General features: G+C 49.6%; 1 protein-coding gene across 1 annotated transcript in view; it reads left to right on the forward strand.

Annotated features, from left to right (window-relative positions):
• The window catches only part of JMY (junction mediating and regulatory protein, p53 cofactor), a 146,901-nt gene that overhangs the window by 56,991 nt on the left and 66,098 nt on the right, over positions 1-23,812 (forward strand). Inside the window, exons 4-5 of the mRNA XM_075325719.1 lie at positions 4,540-4,709; positions 22,887-23,052. Coding sequence (XP_075181834.1) covers positions 4,540-4,709; positions 22,887-23,052 — 336 coding nt within the window. The remainder of the gene's footprint in view (positions 1-4,539; positions 4,710-22,886; positions 23,053-23,812) is intronic.

Below are 23,812 nucleotides of genomic sequence, written 5' to 3' on the forward strand. Positions count from 1 at the left end.
TGTCACACAAAACAGTTAATAAATAACATTTCCCACATGTCTACTTTACATTAGCGCAATTTCTGAAACAAAATGTTTTGGGGTTAGGAAGTTAGAAGGGGTCAAAGTTCATCAGCAATTTCCCATTTTTTCAACAAAATTCACAAAACCATTTTTTTAGGGCTCACATCACACTTGAAGTGACTTTGAGAGGCCTAAGTGACAGAAAATACCTAAAAGTGACACCATTCTCAAAACAGCACCCCTCAAAGTACTCAAAACCACATCCAAGAAGTTTATTAACCCTTCAGGTGCTTCACAGGAACTAAAGCAAAGTGGAATGAAAAAAAGCAAAAAATAAAATTTTACCTAAAATGTTGCTCTACCCCAAATTTATTCACTTTTAGAAGAAATAACACAACAAAATGAACCCCAAAACTTGTTACCCACTTTCTTATGAACGCGCCAATACCCCACATGTGGTCAGAAACCTTTGTTTAGACAAATGGGAGGGCTCGGAACAGAAGGAGCAATATTTGAATTTTGGAAAGCAAATTTGGCTGAAATAGATTGCGGGCACCATGTTACATTTACATGTCCGCTAAGGTACCTAAACAGCAGAAACCCCTCACAAGTGACACCATTTTGGAAACTAGACCCCTTAAGGCTTCTATCTAGGGTTATAGTGAGCATTTTGGATCCACAGGTACTTCACAGATTTTGATAACGTTACGTTGTCACATTGAAAATTTTCATTTTTTTCTCAAAAATGTTGCTTTAGCATCAATTTTTTCACTTTTTCAAGAGGTAATTCCAAAAATTTGACCCCAATGTTTGTTACCCACTTTTTTATGAGCGCGGTGATACCTCACATGTGGTCTGAAACCTTTGTTTGGAGAAATGGGAGGGCTTGGAACGGAAGGAGCAATATTTGAATTTTGGAAAGGAAATTTTGCTGAAAAAGATTGCGGGCACCATGTCGCATTTGGAGGACCCCTAAGGTACATAAACAGCAAAAAAACACCACAAGTGACCCCATATTGGAAACTAGGCCCCTCAAGGAATTTATCTTGATGTTTGGTGAGTACCCTGAACCCCCAGGTGCTTTACAGAAGTTTATAACGTTGAGCCATGAAAATAAAAAAATAAAATTTTACCACAAAATTGTTACTTCAACCAGGTAGCTTTTTTTTTCACAAGGGTAACAGGAAAAAAATCACCATGAAATTTATTGCGCAATTTCTCCTGAGTTTGTTGATCTCTTGTATGTGGTGGAAATCAACTGTTTGGGCACACTACAGGGCTCAGAAGAGAAGGAGTGCAATTTGACTGCAAAATTGGCTGGAATCAATAGCGGACGCCATGTTGCATTAGGAGAACCCCTGAGGTGCCTAAGCAGTGGAGGTCCACCACAAGTGACCCCATTCTGGAAATAAGACCCCTCAAGGCTTTAATCTAGGTGTATATTGAGCATTTTGAATCCACGAATACTTCACAGAATTTGATAAGCTTAGGTTGCCATATTGAAATTTTCATTTTTTTCACAAAAATGTTGATTTAGCGACACATTTTTCACTTTTTCAAGAGGCAACAACAAAACGTGTACCCCACAGGTTGTTATCTAATTTCTTGTGAGCGCAGGGATACCCCACATGTGGCCAAAAACCTTTGTTTGGATAAATGGGAGGGCTTGGAATGGAAGGAGCACCATTTGAATTTTGGAAAAGTTGAAGTAAATTGCGCGCACCATGTCACATTAGCAGGGCCCCTTGGGTACCTATACATCAGAAACCCCCCACAAGTGACCTCATTTTGGAAACTGGACCCCTCAGGGATTTTATTCAGGAGTATAGTAAACATTTTGAATCCACAGGTACTTCACAAAAATGTTCCTGTAGCAACAAATTTCTCACTGTTAAGGGGGCTTTACACGCTGCGACATCGCTAATGCGGAGTCGTTGGGGTCACGGAATTGGTGACGCACATCCGGCCGCATTAGCGATGTTGCTGCGTGTGACACCGATGAGCGATTTTGCATCGTTGCAAAAACGTGCAAAATCGCTCATTGGTGACATGGGGGTCCATTCTCGATTATCGTTACTGCAGCAGTAACGATGTAGTTCGTCGCTGCTGCGGCAGCACATATCGCTATGTGTGACGCCGCAGGAACGAGGAACCTCTCCTTACCTGCCTCCCGGCTGCTATGAGGAAGGAAGGAGGTGGGCGGGATGTTCCGGCCACTCATCTCCGCCCCTCCGCTTCTATTGGGCGGCCGCTCAGTGACGTCACTGTGACGCCACACGGACCGCCCCCTTAGAAAGGAGGCGGTTCGCCGGTCACAGCGACGTCGCCGGGCAGGTAAGTATGTGTGACGCATCTGCGCGATGTTGTGCGGCACGGGCAGCGATTTGCCCGTGTCGCACAACAGATGGGGGCGGGTACCCACGCTAGCGATGTCGGGACCGATATCGCAGCGTGTAAAGTAGCCTTTAGGCTATGTGGCCATGATCCAGCGACACGGCGTCTAGTACACAGTGTCAGCCTTCCTGCAGAGATGTGAGTGTTGTCCACGGGAGAACGCAGCTGCCCATGCCCACGATTTGGGTTCAGGCTGCTGTGGACTTTAGTTCTATTCTACCTGCAAAGAACACTCATCTCCGCAGCATAAATTGACATGCTGAGGCTCGGGAAGCTGCGCCACAGGTCGATTTATGCTGCGGAGAAAAGAAACACAGTGGGCACGGGATTTCTAAAAATCCTGCCACTGTGCTTCTACTGCACAACGCAGCGTTATGGACGCAGGGAAAACACCCTGCGCCCAAAACGTTGCAAACCCTGATTGTGGGCACACAGCGTAAAATGCTACAATGGATGAATGGATAGATGTCAAACATATATAACGTCCCACCCCCCTGCATATTCTAAGCTGGCGCCCTTTAGTGCCTTTCATGTGACACTAAAGGATGCCTAGCCTTGTATTTAGCCCAAAAAAAAAAAAGAATTAAAATAAATGACGTGGGGTCCCCTCTATTTTTGATAGCCAGCTAGGGTAAAGCAGACAGCTGTAGCCTGCAAACCACAGCTGACAGCTTCATCTTGTCTGGTGATCAATTTGGAGGGCTCCCCAAGCTGTTTTTTTTTTTTTAATTATTTATAAATAAATAATTAAAAAAAAAACAACAAACGTGGGGTCCCCCCAAATTAGATCACCAGCCAAGGTGAAGCGGACAGCTGGGGTCTGGTATTCTCAGGATGGGAAGAGCCACGGTTATTGGACTCTTCCCAGCCTAAAAATAGCAGGCCGCAGCCGCCCCAGAAGTGGCGCATCCATTAGATGCGCCAATTCTGGCGCTTCGCCCCAGCTCATCCCGCGCCCTGGTGCGTTGGCTAACGGGGTAATGAATGGGGTTGATACCAGGTGTGTAATGTCACCTGGCATCAAGCCCAGCAATTAGTTATGTCACGGCGTCTATCAGATACCAGACATAACTAATTGACAGTAATAAAAAAAAAAATTGACAACAAAAAAAAATTTATTTGAAAAAACACTCCCCAAAACATTCCCTGATTGACCAATTTATTGAAAAGAAAAAAAAAAAAATCCACAATAATCCATTTGGACGTCCCACGTCGACTCTGGACCTTCTAGAATATGGGGGACACGTTCAGGGAACGTATCCCCCATTTTCTAGGAGGGCAGACCCTCCATTTGAGGAGAGTGGGTGCAAAGAATCTGCACCCACTCTCCCCGGGTCACAGCTGCAGTGTGCGAGCAGCAGCCAGCGTCCTGAACACAGGAAGCTGACAGCCGCGCTCTGCACATGTGACCGGAGTCTGCTGAGAAGGAGCCGGAGGAGGGGGCCGCGGGGGATCAGCGCTCCGACAGGTATGTATGACACCGGGGGGGATAGGGGGGGACCCGGCAGGGCCTAGGGAGCAGATTTCTGTCGCATGTGTTATGGCACATACGACAGAAACCATAGGAACAGTGTAAATGCGGCCGGCGCGCTGCTGTGCTCGCCGGTGCGCGCGGCCATCTTGGATTTTCGGGAGGGGGTTGGGGGTCGGGGGGGCACTTTGGGGATACCGAGGGGACCGGAGGGAACCGGGAAAAAGATTTATCTCCCATCTGGCATGTTTGATCATGCCAGATGGGAGATAAATCATTTTTTACCGGCGCGGTCATTTACTATAACTTGATGATCGGTATACGGTGTATACTGGTCATCAGGTGAGCGGGGACCGGAAAAACCGGCCCGAATCATGATCTCCAGGGTCTCAGCTACCCCCGGCAGCTGAGACCCCGGAAATTTTCTGACTCTGGGGGGCGCTAGACCCTTTTTTCCGACCGCCGTTAAAAAGCGGCGGATCGGAAAAAGTACCCTAATTTGTCGCCGTTAAAAGGCGTATCGGCGGTCGTTAAGGGGTTAAAAAGCCTTTATAGTGAGCACCGTAATTAGTGGTTTATGCATGGCTACAGTGTGTAAGAAAAGCTTATTTGTTTCCTACTGTCCTGATTTCCCATTCACTTCTTTCACACATATATTTTTATATATGAAGCTGTTTTTGATCGGATGCGAGCAGACCAGAAAAAGTTTGGAAAGACTTCCTGGACGGCAGCGGTGGAGCGCATGGAGAAACTTCAGTACGGGGTATCTAAGGAGACCTTGCAATTGATGAGAGCGAAAGAAATCTGTCTGGAACAAAAGAAGCATGCACTAAAGGAGGAGGTAACTGAAAACTGTACTTTAAGTTAGGTGTGGGGTATCTGGCGTGGTCAGTGCCTATATATGACAAGGGTATCAAGCTGTCATTTTTGAGGACCTGACCACCAATGTTTAGTTTCCTCACAGTATCAATATGATGGAAGTAAGAATATGACATCTAGGAGTAAAAGTCAAAACACATTAAATATGTTAATATTACATACTAGCTGTAGTACCCGGGCATTGCCCAGGATAACAACTGTCTCTTTTCGAGTTTCTGACTGTCTCTGTCTATCTGTGTGTCTGTCTGTATTAGTCTCTCTGTCTGTCTCTCTCTATCTCTGTGTATCTCTTTATTTCTGTGTCTGTCTGTCTCGTTCCCCGGCCGGCCTGCCTGTCTCGCTCCCCGGCCTGCCTGTCTCGCTCCCCGGCCTGCCTGTCTCGCTCCCCGGCCTGCCTGTCTCGCTCCCCGGCCTGCCTGTCTCGCTCCCCGGCCTGCCTGTCTCGCTCCCCGGCCTGCCTGTCTCGCTCCCCGGCCTGCCTGTCTCGCTCCCCGGCCTGCCTGTCTCGCTCCCCGGCCTGCCTGTCTCGCTCCCCGGCCTGCCTGTCTCGCTCCCCGGCCTGCCTGTCTCGCTCCCCGGCCTGCCTGTCTCGTTCCCCGGCCTGCCTGTCTCGTTCCCCGGCCTGCCTGTCTCGTTCCCCGGCCTGCCTGTCTCGTTCCCCGGCCTGCCTGTCTCGCTCCCCGGCCTGCCTGTCTCGCTCCCCGGCCTGCCTGTCTCGCTCCCCGGCCTGCCTGTCTCGCTCCCCGGCCTGCCTGTCTCGCTCCCCGGCCTGCCTGTCTCGCTCCCCGGCCTGTCTCAGCCAAACTATTATTGTAATTCCTGGCAGGATGTTCGGTGCATTGAATTTTATATTTTTTATATACTTAGAAAACCTTTAACATCATCATTTCCTTTACACTTCACAAATACTTGCTACTTTGTGTTGGCATATCACAAACAAGCCCAATAAAATCCATTTTTTTGGGGGTGTAATGTCAAAAAACTTAATTGGGTTCGAATACTTTTTCAAGGCACTGCATAGATGCAAAAACTACTAACTTCTATTCATGAGGTGCTCAGTGCCACTTATACTTCTTTTTTTATTTGGAATTTCTCTGATTGTTCTAGAGGTGAGCTCCACAAAACATTGTTTTTGCCACATGAACATTTTAGCTGGCTGTTCACACATGATAGATTTGTCACTCTAAAGAAATTCCAATATATTATTGAAGGTGTTAAAAAAGTATTAAAGCGAACCTGTCCTGTCCCATTTGCCCCTCAACCCAGCAGCATTGATACCTGTAAAGTAGGCAGTGTACAGCGTGTATAACAAAGTGCCATATCTTCAGTTTTGTCCCATAAAAAAGATGTAAAATATTTACAAAAATGTGAGGGGTGTGCTCACTTTTGTGATCTATAGTAAGCTAAAAATACAGTTAAAGGGAACCTGTCAGGTCCAATATGCACCCAGAACCACGAGCAGTTCTGGGTGCCTATTGCTAATTCCTGCCTAACCGTCCCTGTATACACTAGCATAGATAAAGAGATCTGTAGAAAAAGTATTTCTAAAGATCTTTTGCCATATGCTAATGAGCGAGGGGACTAGTCCCCTGGGCGTTAGGTCCCCTGCCAGTTGCCCCTATTACCATGCTAGTACTCCCCAGTGAGCATGATAACATGCTAATAAATGTGCAGCGTCAAAGGATGATCTCACTCACCTCTTTGCTGCCATCGCGCCCGACGCTGGATTTCGGCTCATTGTGTATGACCCCGGAGTTTGGGTCATTCGCACTACTTCAGTTTGAAGCCAGGACGCATACACCCGGCTTCATAGTGCACATGGCTTAAACTCCGGGGTCATGCGCACTGAGCCGAAATCCCCCGACGGACGCGATGGCGGCGGAGAGGTGAGTGAGATCATCCTGTGACGCTGCGTATGCATTAGCATGTTAGCATGCCCACAGGGGCGTGTTAACATGCCAATGAGGGCGACTGGGCGGGGAACTAATGCCCAGGGGGCTAGTGCCCTCGCTCATTAGTATACGGTAATAAATCTTTAGAAATACTTTTTCCAAAGATCCCTTTATACAGGGATAGTTAGGCCGGAATTAGCAATATGCAACCAGAACTGCTCGTGGTTCTGGGTGCACATTGGACCTGGCAGGTTCCATTTAACTCACTTTCTTTGTCGCTCCATTGGGAGACCCAGACAATTGGGGTGTATAGCTTCTGCCTCCGGAGGCCACACAAAGTTATTACACTTTAAAAAGTGTAACCCCTCCCCTCTGCTATACACCCTCCCGTGCATCACGGGCCCATCAGTTTTATGCTTTGTGTTGAAGGAGGCACACATTCACGCAAGCTCCACATTTTAGTCAGCAGCAGCTGCTGACTTTATCGGATGGAAGAAAAGAGGGCCCCTCACGGGGCCCCCGGCATGCTCCCTTCTCACCCCACTTTGGTCGGCGGTGCTGTTAAGGTTGAGGTACCCATTGCGGGTACAAAGGCTGGAGCCACATGCCGTTTTCCTTCCCCATCCCTTAGGGGCTCTGGGAGAAGTGGGATCCTAGCCGGTCACCAGGCACTGGGACCGGGCTCCCTCCGCAGCCCCTGTGGGAACCTGACGGACAGGAGACTGGATGTCATCAGGGACAGGCCCTGCTTCTCTGAGGTACTCTGTGTCTCCTTGGGGACGGCGCATAGAGCGCCTGTGGATCGGACACTGCAGCAGCTGCGCTGTGTTTGGGGCCGCCGGGACTACCGCGCCGACCGTGCCTGTTTGCCGGCCGCGCTTATAACTCGAGTCCCCGGCTTTTGCGGCCTAGTACCGCAAATTCCCGCCCCCGGGCCTGCCAGTCAGGGGCAAGAGCGGGACGCTAGACTGAACGTCAGCGGTGAGGGCTGGAGCATACTTAGTATCCTCCTCCCCCCTCACTGAGCACCGTGGGGCACCAGATTCCCGCACTTTCTGAGGCACGGCCACGGCTCCCTCCTCCTCTCAGAACGCTGGCAGCCATTGTTATCATCGCTGCTGCCGGAGGAGAACTTCAGATAGAGCTCCACAACTCTGGGAGGCCCAGGCAGGGAATCTGGTGGACACACAACCGCTGAGCGCGGTCGGTAAGCCGCACCTGTTACAGGTGCTGGCCCCCCTGGGTGCCGCAGTGTGTATATATATATATATATCCATATTGGGTATACATTTGCTCTGCTCGGCTGCAGTATTTGCTTAGCTATATACCCTCACTGTTTGCTAAGAGGAGATAACAGCATGTCGTCTGCAAAAAGCAAGGGTGCCAAGGCACAGGCTTATTTTGCAACTTGTACCTCTTGTGCGGCCATGTTACCTGCAGGTTCCACCTACCCTCATTGTGTGCAATGCTTGGCCCCTGTGACACTCACTCAGCCGGAGCCTCAGGCACTGGTGGGACCCTCGGCTCAGGTAGAACCACCGGCTGTTACTGTCCAGGTGGCAGGGACAGAGTTTGCAGTGTTGGCTGAGAAACTTTCTGAGTCCCTTTCACAATCCATGGCTCAGTCTATGGACAAATGGTCTGCTAAGATACTTGAAGCTTTGCAGTCCAGACCGGTAACACAGGCCCCGGGCACTGTTGATTCATTGACCCCAGGCCCCTCTCGGTTAGAGCAGCAAACTGCTCCTGAGGTGACACATAGGTCCCACGGGGAGGACTCCGACTCGGACTGTAGTCACAGACCGTCTAAGCGGGCTCGCTGGGGACCTTCATCCACTTCATCACGCTGCTCAGGGTCTCAGCATGAGGACTCTCTGGAGGATGAGGCGGACGTTGCAGCTCAGGGCTCTGATCCTGACGGTGCTCTCAATCTTGATACACCTGAAGGAGACGCCATTGTAAATGACCTTATAGCGTCCATTAACCAAGTGCTAGAACTTCCTCCTCCAACTCCACCTGTTGAGGAGTCAGCTTCACAACAGGAGAAACACCAGTTCAGGTTTCCCAAACGTACAAGGAGTGCTTTTTTCGATCACTCTAACTTCAGGGATGCTGTCCGGAAGCACAGAGCATATCCGGACAAGCGCTTTACTAAGCGCCTTAATGACACACGTTACCCATTCCCACCTGATGTAGTTAAGGGTTGGGCTCAGTGTCCCAAGGTGGATCCTCCGGTCTCTAGGCTGGCGGCTAGATCCGTGGTATCAGTGGCAGATGGCTCATCGCTCAAAGATGCCACTGACAGGCAAATAGAGCTCCTGATGAAATCCATCTATGAAGCCATAGGTGCGTCTTTTGCTCCAGCATTTGCAGCCGTGTGGGCGCTCCAAGCTATCTCAGATTGTCTGTCTGAGATTAAGGCGGTCACACGCACCGCTACTCCGCAGGTCGTGTCTTTGACTTCTCAGGCATCGGCTTTTTCGTCCTACGCCATGAACGCGGTCCTCGACTCGGTGAGCCGTACAGCGGTGGCATCCGCCAATTCGGTGGCAGTCCGCAGGGCCATGTGGCTACGCGAATGGAAGGCAGACTCTGCTTCCAAGAAGTTTTTAACCGGTTTGCCATTTTCCGGCGACCGCTTGTTTGGCGAGCAATTGGACGAAATTATCAAGCAATCCAAGGGAAAGGACTCGTCCTTACCCCAGTCTAAACTGAACAGACCTCAGCAGCGAAAGATTCAACCGAGGTTTCAGTCCTTTCGGCCCTCAGCCAGGTCCCGTTCCTCCACGTCCAACAGGTCACAGAAGGGCCAAAACAACTCTTCTGCATGGCGGTCTAAGTCACGTCCTAAAAAGACCGCCGGAGGAGCCGCCCCCAAGGCGGCCTCCTCATGACTTTCGGTCTCCACAAACCGCATCCTCGGTCGGTGGCAGGCTCTTCCGCTTTTGCGACGCCTGGTGGCCACATGTCCAAGACCGATGGGTGAGAGACATTCTGTCTCACGGTTACAGGATAGAGCTCAGTTCTCGTCCTCCGACTCGTTTCTTCAGAACATCTCCGCCCCCCGAGCGAGCCGATGCACTTTTTCAGGGGGTAAACACTCTGAAGGCAGAAGGAGTGGTGATTCCCGTTCCACCTCAGGAACATGGTCACGGCTTCTACTCCAACTTGTTCGTGGTGCCAAAAAAGGACGGATCATTCCGTCCCGTTCTAGACCTCAAGCTGCTCAACAAGCATGTGAGCACCAGAAGGTTTCGGATGGAATCTCTCCGCTCAGTCATCGCCTCGATGTCACAAGGAGACTTCCTAGCATCAGTCGACATCAAAGATGCTTATCTCCATGTGCCGATCGCTCCCGAGCATCACCGCTTCCTGCGTTTCGCCATCGGGGACGAACACCTTCAGTTCGTGGCACTGCCTTTCGGCCTGGCGACAGCCCCACGGGTCTTCACCAAGGTCATGGCAGCAGTGGTGGCGGTCCTACACTCTCAGGGCCACTCGGTGATCCCTTACTTAGACGATCTTCTAGTCAAGGCACCCTCCAGGGTGGCATGCCAACACAGCCTGACCGTCACTCTGGAGACTCTCCAGAGGTTCGGGTGGATCATCAATTTCCCAAAGTCAAATTTGACACCGACCCAATCACTGACTTACCTCGGGATGGAATTTCATACCCTTTCAGCGATAGTGAAGCTCCCGCTGGACAAACAGCGTTCACTACAGACAGGGGTACAATCTCTTCTTCGGGGTCAATCACACCCCTTGAGGCGCCTCATGCACTTCCTAGGGAAGATGGTGGCAGCAATGGAGGCAGTTCCTTTTGCGCAGTTTCATCTGCGTCCACTTCAATGGGATATCCTCCGCAAGTGGGACAGGAAGCCGACGTCCCTAGACAGGAACGTTTCGCTGTCACGGACAGCCAAGACCTCTCTTCAGTGGTGGCTTCTTCCCACTTCCTTGTCAAAAGGAAAATCCTTCTTGCCCCCATCCTGGGCTGGGGTCACGACGGACGCGAGTCTGTCAGGGTGGGGAGCGGTCTTCCTCCACCACAGGGCTCAGGGAACCTGGACTCCGACAGAGTCCTCCCTTCAGATCAACGTTCTGGAGATAAGGGCAGTATATCTGGCCCTAAAGGCGTTCCAGCGGTGGCTGGAGGGACGGCAGATCCGGATACAGTCGGACAACGCCACGGCGGTTGCGTACATCAACCACCAGGGCGGCACTCGCAGTCTTCAAGCCTTCCGAGAAGTTCAGCGGATTCTGCTGTGGGCGGAAGCCACAGCCTCCACCATCTCCGCAGTTCACATCCCGGGCGTAGAAAACTGGGAAGCAGATTTTCTCAGTCGCCAGGGCATGGATGCAGGGGAATGGTCTCTTCACCCGGACGTGTTTCGGGAGATCTGTTGCCGCTGGGGAACGCCGGACGTCGATCTAATGGCGTCTCGGCACAACAACAAAGTCCCGGCATTCATGGCTCGGTCCAAGGATCACAGAGCTCTGGCGGCAGACGCGTTAGTTCAGGACTGGTCGCAGTTTCGACTGCCTTATGTATTTCCTCCTCTGGCACTGCTGCCCAGAGTATTACCAAGATCAGGTCCGACTGCAGTCGCGCCATCCTCGTCGCTCCAGACTGGCCGAGGAGATCGTGGTACCCGGATCTGTGGCACCTCACGGTGGGTCAACCGTGGGCACTCCCAGACCGACCAGACTTGCTGTCTCAAGGGCCATTTTTCCATCTGAATTCCGCGGCCCTCAACCTGACTGTGTGGCCATTGAGTCCTGGCTCCTAGCGTCATCAGGGTTATCTCAAGATGTCATTGCCACCATGAGACAGGCCAGGAAACCAACGTCCGCCAAGATCTACCACAGGACTTGGAGGATCTTCTTATCCTGGTGCTCTGATCAGGGTTTCACTCCCTGGCCGTTTGCCTTGCCCACTTTTCTTTCTTTCCTTCAATCCGGAATGGACAAGGGCTTGTCTCTCGGCTCTCTCAAGGGACAAGTATCGGCGCTTTCCGTGTTTTTTCAAAAGCGTCTAGCCAGGCTTCCGCAGGTCCGCACGTTCCTGTAGGGGGTTTGCCACATAGTCCCACCTTACAAGCGTCCGCTAGAACCCTGGGATCTTAACAGAGTGCTGACAGCTCTCCAGAAGCCACCTTTCGAGCCGATGCGGGATGTCTCTCTATCTCGCCTTTCGCAGAAGGTGGCCTTCCTAGTGGCAGTCACATCACTTCGGAGAGTGTCTGAGCTAGCAGCGCTGTCATGCAAAGCCCCCTTCCTGGTGTTTCACCAGGATAAGGTGGTTCTGCGTCCGGTCCCGGAATTTCTCCCTAAGGTGGTATCCCCGTTTCATCTCAATCAGGATATCGCCTTACCTTCTTTTTGCCCTCATCCAGTTCACCAATGTGAAAAGGATTTGCACTTGTTAGATCTCGTGAGAGCACTCAGGCTCTACATTTCACGCACGGCGCCCTTGCGCCGTTCTGATGCGCTCTTTGTCCTTGTCGCTGGACAGCGTAAGGGGTCGCAAGCTTCCAAGTCAACCTTGGCTAGGTGGATCAAGGAACCGATTCTTGAAGCCTACCGTTCGTCTGGGCTTCCGATTCCTTCAGGGCTGAAAGCCCATTCTACCAGAGCGGTAGGTGCGTCCTGGGCATTGCGGCACCAGGCTACGGCTCAGCAGGTGTGTCAGGCGGCTACCTGGTCGAGTCTGCACACCTTTACAAAACACTATCAGGTGCATGCCTATGCTTCGGCAGACGCCAGCCTAGGTAGGCAAGTCCTTCAGGCGGCAGTGGCCCACCTGTAAGAAGGGACCGTTGTTTCGGCTCTTTTTTATCGAGGTATTCTTTTACCCACCCAGGGATTGCTTTTGGACATCCCAATTGTCTGGGTCTCCCAATGGAGCGACAAAGAAGAAGGGAATTTTGTTTACTTACCGTAAATTCCTTTTCTTCTAGCTCCTATTGGGAGACCCAGCTCCCGCCCCTGTTCCCTTCGGGCTGTTGTTCTTTTGTGTACACATGTTGTTCATGTTCAATTGTTCTTTGGTTCATGGTTTCAGTTCTCCGAACATCCTTCGGATTGAATTTACCTTAGACCAATTTATAAGTTTCCTCCTTCCTGCTTTGGCACCAAAACTGATGGGCCCGTGATGCACGGGAGGGTGTATAGCAGAGGGGAGGGGTTACACTTTTTAAAGTGTAATAACTTTGTGTGGCCTCCGGAGGCAGAAGCTATACACCCCAATTGTCTGGGTCTCCCAATAGGAGCTAGAAGAAAAGGAATTTACGGTAAGTAAACAAAATTCCCTTCTTTGTTGCCATACCAATGTTCAAAGTTTAGTTTCCATATCTATGGTTGAAACCAGAAGTTTACATCCACTATCTTAAAAGACACATCTGCATGGTTTTCTCACTATCTGACACGAAATCAGAATAAACCTTTCCTATTTTAGGTCAATTAGGAACCAAAATTATTTATATTTGCCAAATGCCAGAATAATGAAAGAGAATGTTTTAAGGCATTTTTATTTAGTGTACTGTATGTAAACTTTCAACTGTATGTAGTAAGGTTGGTTCTGGTACAGTATCTATGTAGTAAGGTTCATTTTGTTCCGTATTTATGTAAAATCAAAGAAATAAGCCAGAACACATTGGTATAAGTGCAATGTGCAGGTTTATATTTACACTGTGACCATTTAACAGACAGAACCTAGGGTAAAAACAAAATGAGCAAATACCCTACAGTAAGTAAATAGAAATCATACATGTAAATAACAAGACTTTGTTGATACTATTTTGATCAAAAGAGCTCTGCCCCAGTCTTTTTTTTTTTTTTTTTTTTTTTTTTTTTTTTTTTGAGGATTGCTGACATGTAACAAGGTGAACTAAAGTAGAAGAGTTAGGGTCCAAATGACTTTTATAATCTTTTAATCAATATTGTGTCGCCCATTTACCCTGTTATTTACAGACACTATTACTATTTATTTTTTTACTTTCTGCAGGGTATTTGCTCATTTTGTGTTTATCATGGGCTCTGTCCATGTCTATGTAGTAAGCTCAGTTCTATTACTGTATCTATGTAGTAAGCTCAATTTTGTTGCTGTGTTTATGTAGTATCCTTGGTTTTGTTCCCATGTCTATTGCAAACTTGGTTCTCTTCCTGTGTCTATGTGATGAGCTTGGTTCTCATATAGCATCTATGCAGTAAGCTTGATTCGGTTTCTGTAGGGATTCTTTAGCTCGGTCCTGTTACCATATCTATGTAGAAACCATGGTTCTATTACGGTGTATGTGTAAGAATTTTTGTTCTATTCACATATCTATGCAGTAAGCTTGGTTGTGGTCCCATATATATGTAATGTTGTAACTTTTGTTCTGTTCCCTTTTGTCTCTATTGTAAGCTTGGTGCAGTTTTCCTATTTATGTAATAGACTTGGTTCTGTCACTATATCTATTTAGTAGGCTTTGTTGTCTTTGTCTCACTTGGTTTTGTTCCCATATCTATGTAAAAAGTTATGGTTACAGATCAAATCTATTTAGTAAGCTTGGTTCTGTTCCTTTTTATATATATTTAGTAAGTTTGGTTCTATTCCCGTATCTGTAGTAAATCTACGCCACTAACTTTGTTTTAATGCGGTCTATGTAGTAGTTTTCCTTTCTTTTTATGTATGTAGCAATCTTGCTTGTGTTCCCATATCTATGTAGCACGCTCAGTTCTGTTATCTAGGTAGGAAACCTAGTTCTCATAGGGTCTATAAGTCGCAAGTGGATTTTTTTCCTGTATCTATGTAGTAAGCTTGGTTCTGTTCCTACATCTACGTAGCAAGCTTTAGTCTGTCCCCATATCTATGTAGTCAGCTTAGTTTTATTCACGTAACTATAGTTATCCTGGTTCTGTTTCCATATTTATTCAGTAGGCTTGGTTGTGTTCCCATATCTATGTAGCAAACTTGGTTTTGTTTCCATATTCTTGTACTAAGCTCTGTTCTGTTCCTGTATCTGTGTAGTTGCCTTAGGTATTTTGCCATATATTTCGTAAAGCTTGGTTCTATTTCCATATGTAAATAATTAACTTAGTTCTGATACTATCTCTATGTCGTAAGCTTTATTCTATTCCCATATCTATGTTGTAATTTTGGGCCAGTTCTGGGTGGTTGCTCCCAGGCTTAATCATATTGCAGGGTAGCCGATGGGATGCACCAGCAATCACTAAGTTAATTACAGTGACATTTAAATGGTTAAACAGCAGCAATTGCACACCGCTCCAGACACTGCTGCTGCAGGCAGATGCTGGCTGTGTAGCACAGATCACATCTGCTGGGTAGGATTACAGGGACCCAACTTAGATCCTACAGTTTCACCTTGCGTTGTAACATTTGACTACAACTTCACAGGCAATCTGTCCTATTGTACATACAGGCCGGTCTGTAGACAGCACGGTATAGAGAAGGATAAGCGGATAGGAATTATGTATAGATTTGTCGGAAAATATATATTGTAAACTTGTATTTAATTAATTGAAATCCCTGTTGTTTGTACACATAGGAGTCCAGTGGGCGTTCCTGTTCAGTGATTGACAGCTATATTTGCAGGCACAGTCATCCAGTCAATGACTGGATATTAGCTCCCACTGGACTCATGTGTAAGCAGGAAGGATTTCAATGACGTTTACCTGACACATTTATCACAAAAAATGTACTTCAATGTAATCACAGTTACATAGGTTAAAAAAGACCTAGGTCCATCTAGTTCAGGGGTCTCAAACTCGGCTGGGTGTATGGGCCGCACAGAGGAAAAAAATAATTTGGGGGGCCGCATTCTTTGCAGGACAAAGTGAAATTTTTTATTGGAACCATATATATTTTTTTACACCCCTTTGGATGACTGATTTTCAACATTTTTCACTTGTTTATTGTAACAAATGTGCACATCCTTTGGTTAAATCTAAAAAAAAAAAAAAATGATGTTAAAAAAAAAAGTCATGCCTTATTTTGTTTTTTGTTTTTTTACATTTTATCCCTTTCTTGTAACTAATAGTCTTACAATTATCACTATATAGAAATTTTGGCCAACATCTTTTAGTAATGTTCCCCATCCTATAGTAATGTGCCCACCTTGTCCCCATCCTATAGTAATGACCCCAGCCTTGTCCCTATTCTATAGTAATGTCCCCATCCAATAGTATTATGCCCATCCTTGTAATGTTCCCATCTTTTAGTAATGTCCCAATCCTATAGTCATGTGCCCACCTTGTCCCCATCCTATAGTCATGTGCCCACCTTGTCCCCATCCTATAGTCATGTGCCCACCTTGTCCCCATCCTATAGTCATGTGCCCACCTTGTCCCCATCCTATAGTCATGTGCCCACCTTGTCCCCATCCTATAGACATGTGCCCACCTTGTCCCCATCCTATAGTCATGTGCCCACCTTGTCCCCATGCTATAGTCATGTGCCCACCTTGTCCCCATGCTATAGTCATGTGCCCACCTTGTCCCCATGCTATAGTCATGTGCCCACCTTGTCCCCATGCTATAGTCATGTGCCCACCTTGTCCCCATCCTATAGACATGTGCCCACCTTGTCCCTATTCTATAGTAATGTCCCCATCCTGTAGTAATGGGGGGGGGCAGTGGCGGCGGCGGGTGAAAGGTGATAATTTACCGATCGTTCTCGGCTTCCACCCACAGATTCCTGAGTGAAGCTGAGGGGGCGGTCTCAGGCTCCAGATCCACAGTGATTGGACAGATCGGTCACAAGGCTGGTCTCTCCAATCAGAGCTGGGGGGGTGAAACAGAGGTCACCCAGTTCCAGCCAATGATTGGTGCTACAGCTGCACTGATCAGGGCTGGATTTCAATGTTACAGCCATTTTCAATGGCTGAAACATTACAGTGGCTGTGATTGGCTGTGCGGCGTTCGTCAGCCAATCACAGCCTCCGTAGGTCCGGGGAGGAGACGCCACCCCTCCTGAGGTCAGGCAGAGGTCCCCTCCTCCCCGAATCTAAGGTATTTGCTATTTGCAATGCAAACAGCGATCGCAGCCACCGGGGCTGTGATTTCGCCATGACGTACTGGGTACGTCATGGGTCCTTAAGTACCAGGGAGCCATGATGTACCCAGTACGTCATAGGTCGCTAAGGGGTAATGTGCCGTCCTTCACATACACACATCTCACCTGTCCCGCGTTCCCTCGGCTCCTCATCTCTGCTTCTTGCTGTCTGCAGGCCGTGCCCCGGTGACTATCGCAGACGGTGCAGGGGCCGCAGCCACTGGCAGCGATTTATGTCAGATCAATGGTTGTTTTGCCGGCGCTGCGCGCGCACAGTCCTTGCCTCTAAGAACGCAGCGCCGGCAAAACACTCATCTAACAAATTGCAGACAGTGGCTGCGGCCCCTGCACCGGCCGCGATAGTGACCAGGGGCACTGGCCTGGCGGCCGCACGAAGCAGCCTGACGGGCCGCGTCTTTGAGACCCCTGATCTAGTTCAACCTTCCTCCACCAGTTCTACATTTGGTCACGAAGTCATTTATAACCAACAATGTTGTGTGTACTGAGGAAATCATCCAGCCCTTTTTTTAAAAGCTGTTATAGTATCTGCCATCACTACCTCTTGTGGTCGACATTCCACAGTCTGACTGCTCTAACTGTAAAGAACCCTTTCCTATTTAGCTGTCGGAATCGCTTTTCTTCCACTCACAGTGAGTGCCCCCTTGTTCTTAGGGGTACTTTACATGCTGCGACATCGCTAGCCGATGCTAGCGATGCCGAGCGCGATAGTACCCGGCCCCGTCGCACATGCGATATCTTGTGATAGCTGCTGTAGCGAACATTATCGCTACGGCAGCTTCACACGGACTTACCTGCCCTGCGACGTCGCTCTGGCCGGCGACCCGCCTCCTTCCTGTCACAGCGACGTCACACAGCAGGCGGCCAATAGAAGCGGAGATGAGCGGGATATAACATCTCGCCCACCTCCTTCCTTCCGCATTGCCGGTGGAGGCAGGTAAGGAGATGTTCCTCGCTCCTGCGGCTTCACACACAGCGATGTGTGGTGCCGCATGAACGAGGAACATCGTATCTCCTATTGGTGCGACATTATGAAAATGTCCGACACTACACAGATCACCGATTTTACGACGCTTTTGCGATTATTTATCGGCGCATCTAGGCTTTACACGTTGCGACGTCGTTACCGGCGCCGGATGTGCGTCACTTTCGATTTGACCATGACGATATCGCATTAACGATGTCGCAACGTGCAAAATACCCCTTAGTATTGTCTTTGGAAAGAATAAGTCATGTGCCAGTCCTTTATATTGACCACACATGTATTTATACATATAAATGATTTCTCCTCTGAGACGTCTTTTTTCTAAGCTAAACATATCTAACTTTTTCAACCTGTCATCATATGGGAGGCCTCCATTCCTTGTAGTAGTCTAGTTGCCGCCTTTGAACTGACTCTAACTTCTGATTGTCCTTTTTTAAATGTGGAGCCCAAAACTGGAACCCATATTACAGATGTGGCCTTACAAGTGATCTATAGAGGGGTAACAATATATTGGGATCACAGGATCTAATCTCTTTTTTTATACACCCTAGAATCTTGTTTGCTTTAGCAGCTGCTGCTTGACATTGAGTGCTGCTGCTCAGCTTATTTGTAATGAGAATACCAAAGTCCTTCTCCTGTTCTGTAGACCCGAGTTTACTTCCATTTAATGTATACGCAGTTATAGGATTACTCCGTCCTAGGTGCATTACTTTATATTTATCAACATTAAATCTCATTTGCCAAGTATCTGCCCATTCTGACATCTTATCCAGATCGTTTTGTAATATTGTACTATCAAGGTCAGTTTTTAATATCCTACATAGTTTGGTGTCATCAGCAAAGACTGACACTTTACTATCAATCCCATCCACAAGGTGATTAATAAAGAGATTAAAAAGAATTGGTCCTAGCACAGATCCCTGCGGCACCCCACTGCTGACTATAGCCCATTTAGAGAATGTGCCATTTATGACTACTCTTTGTTTCCTATCTTTTAGCCAATTCCTTACCCATCTGCTAATAGTTTCCCATAGTTCTTGCTTCTGGAGCTTCAGTATAAGGCTGTTATGTGGTTCAGTATCAAATGCCTTTGCAAAGTCCAAATAAATCACCTCCGCTGCATTACCAATATCCAGATTTCCAGATATCCTCTCCTGCTTTATAAGATCTTACCTGCAGATCGCATACTATTTTCAACATAATTTCCCTTTTAGGCCCCTGTGCGCACACTGCCTTTTTTGCCGCGTTTTTTGCTGCAGAACAGGTGCGGTTTTTGTTCATAACATTTCTGCAGTCCTTCCACATCAAAATCTATGGGAAATCCAAAATGCTGTGCGCACACTGCGGTTTTTTTTTTCCTACAGGTTTTGCTGCAGAATTTCTGGAACTTTTCTGCAGCAAAAAAGTAGCATGTCACTTGTTTTATGCAGTTACCTGCGTCTTTGCCATAGCTAAAAAACTGCAGGGACCAACCCATGGAAAAACAGCAGGAAATCCGCAGCTAAACCGCATGCGGATTTGGGTGCATTTTTGGTGCAGTTTTTGCCGCGGATGTGGAATTCTGCCAGAGGATGCAGATTTTCCTTAAGAAAAGCAAATTTCTCAGTGTGCACAGACCCTTAAGGACAGGATATTCTTTAAAATGTTATCCCACGCACAACCTTTGTCTTCTATCAAAAGAGACAGGTAGGGCGGTATAGCGTTTGAACCCTTGAACCTTTTGCATGATAATCGTGCACGACCACCTCTCCATAGCCTTTTATCGGTCTGTCACAGTAATAGTGCACTCCAATAGTGCATGAACCTTTGGGACACGTGCACTATTGCTGCAGTCACATGGTGAACATGGGACCCCCAATGTTGTGATCATTGGAAGACCTCAGCGGGCTGTCCCCTTCAGATCATCATTTATCTTGTGGTTGACTAACACCTTTGAAATCAGTCCATGGCGTGACATGTTCACTTATTAGTTGCACTCTCGTGTTCTGCGGCCTCTGTGGCTTTGGCCAGTAGCTGTGTGTTGTGTTGCTGTCTTGTCTGTTCTGTAGAGGATCATGTGTGTACTCTTACTGTCACTTCTCTGCTTCACTCTTATTCACTTATGAACAGTTCAACTTTTTTTATGAAGCCAGAAATGCAAATCTCTGTTAGTTCTCCAGAACTGAGTGATTATTCATGTTATACCTTTCTGCTCATTGCTTTAGCTACCAACCATTGCTGCAAACTAACAGTGGTGGCTGGTCCTCTAGGCAATGTGTGCAGCGCTTACAAGCTCTGCTGTGAAAATTGACTGTCTTTCCAGCTTCAGTGCCCCTATGCTGCTTTGAGAATGCAGGGACAAGCTGCTGCTTCTGGTAGTGGCATTGTAGAGCGTGGAGTTGATATTCAAGAGCACAGGGCCCCTGGTAGACTGGAAGAAGGTGAGCAGTGTGCTTCTGAAAAATGATCTTGAGACAGCCCTTTAAAAAACTTAAAAAATCTCAGATTATATATTTTCGCTGCCACACTGTTTTGATGCTTCCTTGTTCCTTGCCGGTCTCGGGTTCCTGGTCCCCCTCATCGTCTAAGGCCTCTTTCACACATCAGATTTTTGCCATCAGTCACAATCCGGCGAATTGCGGATAAAACGGATCTGGTGTCTGATGCCGCCGGAGCCGTTTTTTTTCTTTATTGACTTGTATTAGCACTGGTTTGTGCCGCATGGTCTCACGTTTCATCCGGCGTGCGAAACTTGTGTGTGCGGTCACCGAAAGGAACGTCCAAAGCAATGTTTTTATGACTCACTCTCACACACTCACACACTCTCACTTCCTCACTCACACTTCCTCTCTCTCGCCCTCTCTTCCCCCCTCTCCTCTCTTCCCCCCCCTTCCTCTCTTCGCCCCCTTCCTCTCTTCCCCCCCCTCGTCTCTCCCCCCCCTCGTCTCTTCCACCCCCCTCGTCTCTTCCACCCCCCTCGTCTCTTCCCCCCCCTCGTCTCTCCCCCCCCCTCGTCTCTTCCCCCCCCCTCGTCTCTTCCCCCCCCCTCGTCTCTTCCCCCCCCCCTCGTCTCTTCCCCCCCCTCGTCTCTCCCCCCCCCCTCGTCTCTCCCCCCCCTCGTCTCTTCCCCCCCCTCGTCTCTTCCCCCCCCCTCGTCTCTTCCCCCCCCCCTCGTCTCTTCCCCCCCCCTCGTCTCTTCCCCCCCCCTCGTCTCTCCCCCCCCCTCGTCTCTCCCCCCCCCTCGTCTCTTCCACCCCCCTCGTCTCTTCCCCCCCCCTCGTCTCTTCCCCCCCCCCTCGTCTCTTCCCCCCCCCCTCGTCTCTTCCCCCCCCCCTCATCTCTTCCCCCCCCCTCGTCTCTTCCCCCCCCTCGTCTCTTCCCCCCCTCCTCGTCTCTCCCCCCCCTCGTCTCTTCCCCCCTCCCCCCCTCGTCTCTTCCCCCCCCTCGTCTCTCCCCCCCCCCTCGTCTCTCCCCCCCCCTCGTCTCTCCCCCCCCCCTCGTCTCTTCCCCCCCCTCGTCTCTCCCCCCCCCTCGTCTCTCCCCCCCCTCGTCTCTCCCCCCCCTCGTCTCTTCCCCCCCCTCGTCTCTTCCCCCCCTCGTCTCTTCCCCCCCCTCGTCTCTTCCCCCCCCCTCGTCTCTTCCCCCCCCCTGTCTCTTCCCCCCCTGTCTCTTCCCCCCCTGTCTCTTCCCCCCCTGTCTCTTCCCCCCCCTGTCTCTTCCCCCCCCCTCGTCTCTTCCCCCCCCTCGTCTCTTCCCCCCCTCGTCTCTTCCCCCCTCCCCCCCTCGTCTCTCCCCCCTCCCCCCCTCGTCTCTTCCCCCCCCTCCCCCCCTCGTCTCTTCCCCCCCTCCCCCCCTCGTCTCTTCCCCCCTCCCCCCCTCGTCTCTTCCCCCCTCCCCCCCTCGTCTCTTCCCCCCTCCCCCCCCGTCTCTTCCCCCCTCCCCCCCTCGTCTCTTCCCCCCCTCCCCCCCTCGTCTCTTCCCCCCTCCCCCCCTCGTCTCTTCCCCCCCTCCCCCCCTCGTCTGTTCCCCCCTCCCCCCCTCGTCTCTTCCCCCCTCCCCCCCTCGTCTCTTCCCCCCTCCCCCCCTCGTCTCTTCCCCCCCCTCCCCCCCTCGTCTCTTTCCCCCCTCCCCCCCTCGTCTCTTCCCCCCCCTTCCCCCCTCGTCTCTTCCCCCCCCTTCCCCCCTCGTCTCTTCCCCCCCCTTCCCCCCTCGTCTCTTCCCCCCTCCCCCCCTCGTCTCTTCCCCCCTCCCCCCCTCGTCTCTTCCCCCCTCCCCCCCTCGTCTCTTCCACCCTCCCCCCCTCGTCTCTTCCACCCTCCCCCCCTCGTCTCTTCCCCCCTCCCCCCCTCGTCTCTTCCCCCCTCCCCCCCCTCGTCTCTTCCCCCCTCCCCCCCCTCGTCTCTTCCCCCCTCCCCCCCCCTCGTCTCTTCCACCCTCCCCCCCTCGTCTCTTCCCCCCTCGTCTCTTCCCCCCTCCCCCCCCTCGTCTCTTCCCCCCTCCCCCCCCTCGTCTCTTCCCCCCTCTCCCCCCTCGTCTCTTCCCCCCCTCCCCCCTCGTCTCTTCCCCCCCTCCCCCCCTCGTCTCTTCCCCCCCCCCCCCACCTCATTTCTTCCCCCCCCCTCGTCTCTTCCCCCTCGTCTCTTCCTCGTCCTCCATAGCAGATAACCTTTGGGCTGAAGGGAAAAAATGACCCGTTTTTTTTTTTACCAGATTCGTCGCATCAGACACAAACCGGATTGTGCCTAATCGCAAAAAACTGATGTGTGAAGGAGGCCTTACAGCCTGTTCTCTCAGATTAGTAGTGCGTTCAGCTCTCCATTCACAGCATCAATCTAAATCCACCAAAACAGGGATTCAGACTTACCCTGATGGCGCCATTGAAATAAATCCGACAATAGTCACACTATGAAGCTGGGCTCCGCTTGTGCTCCTTTTTAGGGTCCATCTCTTCAGACAGGGATATCAGGATGGAGACGTGCTATGAGATGTTGCACTCGTGTTGGCTCTACGTTCCGGGCCTGCTTACAATCACAGGAGCCGGGGCTTTTAGCCTTTCTCTTTCCAGCCTGTTACTTGTTTGTTTTAATTTGAAAGCCAAGGAAGCGTACGAGACAAACAAGCAAATGGAAGGCTGATCTCCTTATTAGGTAAGGAGCTCGCATATATACTGCTAGGAGCTAATCAAGACGTTTTTTTTTCTTCATAATGTAGATGCAGAGTTTACATGGTGGAACAGAAGCAATAGCCGTATTAGACCAATTGGAGGCGGATTATTACGGCCATCAGCTCCAGCTATATGAAGTACAGTTTGAGATTCTCAAGTGCGAGGAGCTGCTGCTAACAGCTCAACTGGAAAGCATCAAGCGGCAGATCTCAGGTTAGACACCCGCAGAAATGGAAATGCAAATTTAATGTATACATCAGGGGGAAAAAAAAGAGGGACACTTCACCATGAATACAGAACTGTCATTGAGCGTCACTATATAATCACTTCTGTTCTATATTACATACTGTATTTGGTATTGGGTAATTTTCTCCTTTCCTGAACTCACCTGAGGACAACTTCACTTCCAGTTCTTTTACCCCTTACAGATATAAGAAACACTGGTACATCATATCATATGCTGGCTCCTCGACCCCAGAGTTATTCAGCCATCATCTGCCTCTAACAGCCGCAGGTGGGGTGCTGCTCCTCTCCTCCCACAGCTCCTTACCTGTTAAATAGCGCTGTCAATCTCTGACAGCGGCATTTACAACATGTCAGCAGTTGGGCAAGTCACTCTATGCCCGTGATGCAATAGCTGTGTGCCGACAGGTCCGCCATGACAGACCGGGGTCTGATGACGCTCCCCACCCCACCATGTGCCTGTATGACTGACATTCATAGGAGACTGTGATTAAAGTTAAAATACTTAACTATTCGTACATGCTATGGTCATAACCAGTACTGTCTAATACTCACATATTCATTCCGAATAGCGTGTGCAATGCAAGTCACTGGGGAAAACTCGCAAAGTAACGAGTAACCTATTTGCTACTCACACAAATAGTACGACATTCTGGTTACTCGTTACTTTGCGAGTTTTTCCCATTGATTTGCATTGCACACACTATTCGGAACGAATACCCAAGTGTTA

The sequence above is a fragment of the Anomaloglossus baeobatrachus genome, chromosome 1 (assembly GCF_048569485.1).
Source record: "Anomaloglossus baeobatrachus isolate aAnoBae1 chromosome 1, aAnoBae1.hap1, whole genome shotgun sequence".
NCBI lineage: Eukaryota > Metazoa > Chordata > Amphibia > Anura > Aromobatidae > Anomaloglossus > Anomaloglossus baeobatrachus.